Source organism: Alosa alosa, chromosome 6, assembly GCF_017589495.1.
Source record: "Alosa alosa isolate M-15738 ecotype Scorff River chromosome 6, AALO_Geno_1.1, whole genome shotgun sequence".
Lineage (NCBI taxonomy): Eukaryota > Metazoa > Chordata > Actinopteri > Clupeiformes > Clupeidae > Alosa > Alosa alosa.
The window spans coordinates 9,692,718-9,699,995 of NC_063194.1; the positions used below are offsets into that span (position 1 = coordinate 9,692,718).

General features: G+C 40.8%; 1 protein-coding gene across 1 annotated transcript in view; it reads left to right on the forward strand.

Annotated features, from left to right (window-relative positions):
• Positions 1 to 1,911: 1,911 nt before the first annotated feature.
• Positions 1,912 to 7,278, forward strand: part of LOC125295590 (PHD finger protein 20-like protein 1) — a 6,640-nt gene continuing 1,273 nt past the window's right edge. The window contains exons 1-11 of the mRNA XM_048244931.1: positions 1,912 to 2,030; positions 3,414 to 3,525; positions 3,614 to 3,785; positions 4,026 to 4,121; positions 4,674 to 4,758; positions 5,006 to 5,094; positions 5,206 to 5,386; positions 5,729 to 5,854; positions 6,015 to 6,079; positions 6,339 to 6,549; positions 7,256 to 7,272. Of these exons, the coding sequence (XP_048100888.1) occupies positions 3,443 to 3,525; positions 3,614 to 3,785; positions 4,026 to 4,121; positions 4,674 to 4,758; positions 5,006 to 5,094; positions 5,206 to 5,386; positions 5,729 to 5,854; positions 6,015 to 6,079; positions 6,339 to 6,549; positions 7,256 to 7,272 (1,125 nt within the window). The 5' untranslated portion in view covers positions 1,912 to 2,030; positions 3,414 to 3,442. The remainder of the gene's footprint in view (positions 2,031 to 3,413; positions 3,526 to 3,613; positions 3,786 to 4,025; positions 4,122 to 4,673; positions 4,759 to 5,005; positions 5,095 to 5,205; positions 5,387 to 5,728; positions 5,855 to 6,014; positions 6,080 to 6,338; positions 6,550 to 7,255; positions 7,273 to 7,278) is intronic.

Genomic DNA, 7,278 nt, shown 5'->3' on the forward strand with positions numbered 1-7,278 from the left:
CTACCTCCTGAGCCACTGCCGCCCACTGCTGTTATATATTTCTAGCCCCATTTTTCATGTTCATAATTAGCCTGACGAGCCAGACCCACATCAAGATTATTATTTGCTACAAATTATTACAAAATTACATTTGCGTCTAGCCTTAATTTCTAGGCTAGGTTCATGATAGTATAAAGGATATCCTCAGTAAAATATAAGTCTACGGGTAATATTAGAATCAGCTAAGTGAATAAAATGAAATGAGAATTTGCCACGCAGCCTCTCAAAATAGAATAGAATAGTTTATTTATCATTGCTTTACAAACAACGAAAAGAAGTTTAGCAGCTCCACATTGACGGCATAACACATCATTAAAAATACAACAGTCATGCCAGGATAAAATCAATAAATAGATTTTAAAAGTGGCATAAGAGATTAGGGTAGATGAAAAGTGCATACAGTGCTAAACAGACAGACAAACCAGCAACACGCACAAACAGAACAGTCCCAGGTGTGATAACAGTTCTTTCAGTTAGCATTTGGGTTTATGGATTTGACAGCTTGTGGAAGCTTTTTAGAAGTTTTTTAACCTGTTTGATTTTGACTTGATGGACCTGAATCTCCTTCCAGAGGGCAGTAGTGAGAACAGAGAGTGACCATGGTGTGTACTGTCCTTGAAGACAACTGGCTTTGTTCTGCAGTCTACCATTGTAGATGTCTGTGAGTGAGCAATGGTGCTCATCTCAGCAGCCCACCCACTGCAGGTCCTTTCTTTTCTGTGCAGCTGGAGAACCACATTGCAGGAATAGGTTAGGATGCTCTCTATCACTGACCGGTAGAAGTTGGTCAGCAGGTGGAGAGGGAGGTGAGTGAGTTTTAACTTCCTCAGGAAGTAGAGCCTCTGTTGTGCTTTTCCCACCTGGTGCTGTGCGTAGTCCAGGTGAGATCAGCCGAGATGTGCACACCAATTTAAAGCTCTCCACCCTCTCTACTTCCTCTCCATGAATGGAGAGGGCAGAGTGCTCAGTTCGCCTTGATCTCTTAAAGTCCATTATTATTTCCTTGGTTTTGGAAGTGTTTAAGTCCGGGTTATTTTGAAGACACCAGTTTGTCAAGTGCTGAACCTCCTCTCTGTAGGCTGCCTCATTGTTGTTGGAAATCAGGCCTATTATGGTGGTGTCGTCAGCAAATTTGACAATCGTGTTAGTGTGGTGAATGGGAGAGCATGAATGGGAGAACAATGAGGCAGCCTATACAGAGAGGAGGTTCAGCACTTGACAAACTGGTGTCATGTGTAAATATGGAATAAGGGGGCTGAGGACGCAGCCCTGGGGCGTGCCTGTGTTGAGTAGGAGGGTGGATAATGAATGTTTCCCCATCCGTACATTCTGCATGTGGTTTGTTACTGAGAAAGTCCAAGATCCACATGCACAGTGATCTGCCCAGGTCAAGGTTACTCCTTTTTTGTACCATTTTGTGGTACAATGACAAAGATCAGTCTTTGGCTAAAAAACAAAATGATCTGTTTATCTCCTTTGATGAGAGCTGACATAAGACTTATTTGATATTTTCATGTGTACAAGAAGCTGGCCATTGTTTATGTACTTTAACAACACATGAAGAACCACATAAATGGTACAGCAACAGAATGTCACAAAAAAAAATACAGTGACAGTCATTCGCCTACATATAAAACACGAAAATCATTATTCAAATAGAAAATCAGCTCAAGATTAAGAATCTTTCTATATTTATCTTAAATCTAATATTACAATATGATTGTAATTATTATTAGTTATTATTATTACTTTTATTATTGTTGTTATGTGGCTGTTATTGTTGTTGTTGTTATTATAATCTTCGATGTTTTTGTATGATTACGTCATCGCGTATGCTTGCGTACTACGTGGCCCCTGTACAGATGTCCGTACTCCGTACTGACGCCCTCGGTGTGTGAGGGTTAACATATCATATCTGAGCAGAAGAATGAAAAGAAAAGTCAGTGTTTGAAAATACTGTATATCCTTTAGCGTTAAATGCATTTGCAAAGGTAAACTGGTGCAACCTTAAAGTGTGTAATGAACAACATTAATGTCATATATCCTATGGAGACAGTTCGTTTACTTGCCTGGCTTTTTCTTGCAAGCTCTCCGTTAGAAAAAAAAAAACTAACGTTACTCTACATTTAGCGAGTTATCTGCTTAGCTAGCAGGCTGGCTAGGTAACATTCGCTAGCAGGTCACTGTTGCTAGACTGCAATGGCAAATGTTAGCCAGCCCACTAGAGTTAGGGCTACGTGAACGCTAACGGAGTCAGGAACGTTGAAGTTATTGGGAAATTATGCTAGTACACTGATACAAGTGTTTTATGGCATTGTCTGAATCATTGTCTACAATAAGGTTGTGTTCTTTCCACAAAATGTTTTTGCCTTGAAGTTTACATGCAAAGCATCGCCAACAAGCTGTTAACTGGCTAACGTTAGCAAACTATGAGAAACAGATTAGCTAACATTAATTTAGCCCTAACCAACGCTCGAGAGCTAATAGGGTAAGTCAAGTCTATTTGCTTCAGTTAGTTAGTTCACCTATAATCGTACACGGTTTGTCAGTTAGTTCAGTAATATAAACCACATAGAATCTAAACAAACGTTAATTGTCTTATAAGTGAATATCATTTTTCCGTAGTTTCATGGTACTGTTCTGTTACATTAACATTTGGAATTGTTAGCTAACAGTTAGCTTGGGAATACTTGCACATCGACAGAAGCTAACATTAGATACATAACCAGCTTTCTGACCGAAATATTTTAAGACCGTTCGAGTTTTAAATCACCATGTCAAGTTTACAGACCCATTCACTGGGGGTTAGATCATTTGCGAGGGATGTCACTTGGTGATAGCCTTATGCTGCCTACATTGGGTTTTGTTCTCTAGCAAGAAGTTGTCAGCTAACGTTGACAAGCCAAAGCCAAACCTGGCTAACGAGAGATGGTACAAAGTATCTGTCTGACGGTAACGATAAGTTATGCCTGTTAAGCTCTTCTACTTATTAGCTAAATTATGCAGCGATCTAGTTTGGACGTTTGCCAGTTTCTGGCAGCTAACGTTAACGTAGCAACTCCATAAACCCATCATAGTTTCGTCACTGACAGTTGTGTGTCAGTGTGACATTTGTTAGCTGTTTGGCTGTGTCAGCAATTACTATATTTAGCAGCAAAACTCCTAATATAAACTTGGCTTAACTTTTTTCATTCGTCTTGGTTGCAAAGTTTTTAACTTAACGGGACTCTGTTAGTGAACTACCCGTTAGTTGTCGTTTGAGTCTTAAGGCTGACCCCATCTTGTATTCTCTTGTGAGACTGTTCTGTCCTACTTTAACATTTACGCTGTGCAGGAGAAATGAGAACAATTATTCTGTTTTATCTTGTTTGTAGACCCAGGCATAACCGAAAGATTTGTGAGGATGAGTAAAAAGCCTCCCTGTCGGCCAGGAATCAACTTTGAGGTGGGCGCAAGAGTTGAGGCCCAGGACTATCTTCAGAAATGGTAACCCGTGAGCTTTTAAGGGGAATTGTAATCAAAAGGATTGGCTGTGTCTGTAACATAAGTATTTGGTTCTTTCTAAAAAATACAGGTACCCTTCTCGCATTGAGAAGATTGACTATGATGAAGGGAAAATGCTAGTGCATTTTGACCGTTGGAGCCACCGTTATGACGAATGGATCTTCTGGGACAGTAACCGCCTAAGGCCTCTTGAGAAGCCAACCCTAAGGAAGGAAGGATTAAAAGAGGAAGAGGAGATGTCTGTAGGTGTCTTCTCTTTTATACACAAAATGCACACTCGACAGCATGAAATAAATCCTAAACTGTAGATACATGTATATTGCCATGATTACTATACATGCCCAGACCTGGTAGGTACCCATTTGTTAGAGAAGATAATGTCTTCATAAAAACAGATTAGAATTGTCCGCTGTTATGAGTAACACCCCTCTGCTATAATCAAAGTAAAGTAATCATGCATATCTCGCAAACATTTCTGCCAGGAGAGACTCGGCGAGATGAGAACATCTCGCCTACCTGAGCTTCCTGGATGTACAGAGAGCACAGAGGACCAAACAGAGTTACCACAGCCAAGACAAGTATATATTTCAACCACCAATTTGCAGTGATCTGGGTGTTTTAATTGCTTGTCTCACCATTGTTTGGGTTTTTCCATCGAATGCATCTTGACCAACAGTTCTTAGATTTTGTTGGGACATCATCCTTCATATTGCATTAGGTTTAAGCAGATTATTGTTTTCTTTCATACAGACATCTGGGTCTCATTTTTAAGTTTGTTGATTGGCATCTCTATGCAATTCTCATTTATAAAGAAGCAGGTAGACCTGTAGTTATTTTAAATTAGCCTCAAATAAATTGACCAAACAACCTGGTATTTTATTTTCTCACTGTGTGTGTTTTGACTCAATGAATGTAGCAGAGAGCCTGCACATTTTATTATCTGAAAGCATCTTCATATAATCATGATTTCATATTGATGTACAGTGCATCTTGGAATATAAAAGCCACTTGATTGTTACATTTGTATTCACATTTTTTTTATCATGTTAATTAGGTGTTTATCAGCCAGTTTGCAACATGGAGTAGTAGTCCATAGTTAACTTCTGTCTGCCTTTTCTGATTACCTTTAGGAATTGAGAGATGGTGAGGAGGTCCTGGCTCGTTGGACCGACTGCCGATACTATCCAGCAAAGATTGAGAAGGTCAACAAAGAGGGTCAGTTTCCCTATAATTTCTTAAGGACGCACAAATGCTTAAGTGATCTAACTGTTCTGTACTAAGTGTCTTCTTGAAACATTTGCTATTGAAAGTATGCTTCAGTGACAGGTGACCTACATTTTGAAGTAGATATTTGATAGTTATGAGTTGAGCTTGTCACCTTAGTAGTGGGATGGTTACGGTGCCTGTAGAGTAACTTACAAAATTATTTTCTATCAGTTTAACTGGACATTGTTTTTTCTAGGTACTTACACAGTCCAATTTTACGACGGTGTAATAAGATGTGTGAAAAGAATTCATATTAAATCGATGCCTGAAGATGCAAAAGGACAGGTAAGGAGCCCAGTCTGTTCTTTTGGGGTTTTGTTTGTTCTGATTAGGCCTACACCTAGCTGTGATCTGGCAGTGTTATGTTTCTGTGTTTGTGTATGTTCTGAAAAAAAGGACTGGATTGCACTTGTGAAGGCAGCCACTGCAGCTGCGAAGAGCAAAGGAGGCTGCAGGCCACGCACAAGTGTAAACAGCAACAAGAACAAAGATGAGCAGATGTCTGACTGTGAGGAGGAGGAGGAAGAGGAGGAGATCAACCTGGAGGAAGAGGAGGACCGAGAATCAGAAAGACCAGGTATCTTGCTATCATATGATATGGCTGATGTATTTATTATTTTTCTGTTATCAACCATCTCTCCTCTATGTATCACTACTTGCATACGTTTCATGCCATGCTTTGGAGTTAAAAACGGTATAAGTCAATGCAAAGTCAAGACTTTGCACTCCACCTCACAGGATGTGTCTTTGATCTAGAGCTAAAAAGAAGCCTACCTTTGACAAATCAAAAACACAGAGATATGCTGTACCATGTTGATTATCCATGGCCTCAGGACATACTGTAGTGCAGGACTGTTATGATCAGATGTGGTCATTCACAGAAGTATATAGATGGTTAAACCTTTGTTGCCGCTTTCAGACACAGAGTCGGCAGGAGAGGATGACTGCAAGTCCCAATCTGATCACCAAGAGATGGGCAACGCCAAGAAAAGGAGAAGACAGGGCAGTGTCTGTAATTCCAAGAGGCTTCGTCTACAGCCAGCAGGTGACCTTGAATTTCCCCTTGGGGATCAATAAAGCATCTATCTATCTATCTATCTATCTATCTATCTATCTAGGTGTGACTTTGAACAGAGCCATTCTGTTTTGAAAGTAGCAGTGGTGAGGTGGCGTGTTGATGCTGAACTTTTCTATGCATGTTGTAGGAGGCAGTGAAGAGGAGATGGACTGTAAGGAGGAGCCAAAGGACGTGCCAGTCACAACTCAGCAGGTGCTGTCTCAGTTTTTATCAGCTGTGCTATAGTTTTGATGCCAAAGGCCCAAGAGTGTGCTGAATTGACATTTTCAACTGAATTGACTAGTTCAAGCATCTCCTGAATGGACTGCAGTTGTGATCTAGGCTATTGGCCTTGTCTGGCTTTGTTTTTCTATATTTCAAATGTACATATATTAGAAGTTTTGTACTCATTAGATTTGTACTCATCGTGGTAATGGGGTAAAGTCTCATACTTCCTTTCCTGTCTTTTCAGAGGATTGTGGACTCCGAGGCTTCCACTGTAGACAGCAGAGCTGCAGTTTTCCCGGCTGTGCAGGGCACCCCATCCCCTGTCCGATTGCGTAACCGGCGGCTCAAGCATGACTCTGGAGAATCCAGCAGCAGCCAGAGGCAAGGGGCAGAGGAGGGTGAGGCCAGCTGTTCCCCAGCCTCCAGCCACAGTTTCACTGATGCTCCTCAAACAGGTTCGTCAGACTATCAGTATATATACTCTTTTGATCCCGTGAGGGAAACTATACTTATATACTATACTTAATGTGCAGTGAAACTCTTACGGTACAGATACATGTCAATGAAGCAAAAGGCTTTCTTTGTTCTGTGTGGGTGTGTCATTTTTGGGGAGCTGGTGTGACGGCTAGTTGGCTGTCCAGTTACTTGTCTTCATATCAGAAGAGTCATTCCATTCCAGAGTCTCAAGATGAAATGTTTAATGTACTAAAAACAACAACAACCCTGTAGTAAACCTTCCAGGCTGTTGTTTTAATCAAACTAACCGATTGATGCTGTAGTCCTACAATGTTCCAACCATCAAAGGCGACAACAATCAATCTGATTGGCCATTGACCGCAAAATCCACCCCTCCTTGGATTCAACCTTCCCTGACTTTTTACGCTCGCTTTGCCCAATTCTCTTGTCAACGGCATCGTCATCTGCTCCCAACAGAAATGAATGGAGCACTGCTTCGCTTCGCTGGCATGTTTCCCTACCGTTAGGTTTTATTTCCAAATCAAACATTCTCGGAGTGAAACGTATGTCTTTAGCTAATTTAATGGATAAACAGTTTGTTTAGCACGACTCAAACACCTGACATGAAATGCAGGTGAAATGTGGAAAGCATAAAATAGAGCATTATTTCAAAGTTGAAGCCATGCAAGTGAAGTCTTTTGATAGTCTTGATAGGTGCACAGGCAGCT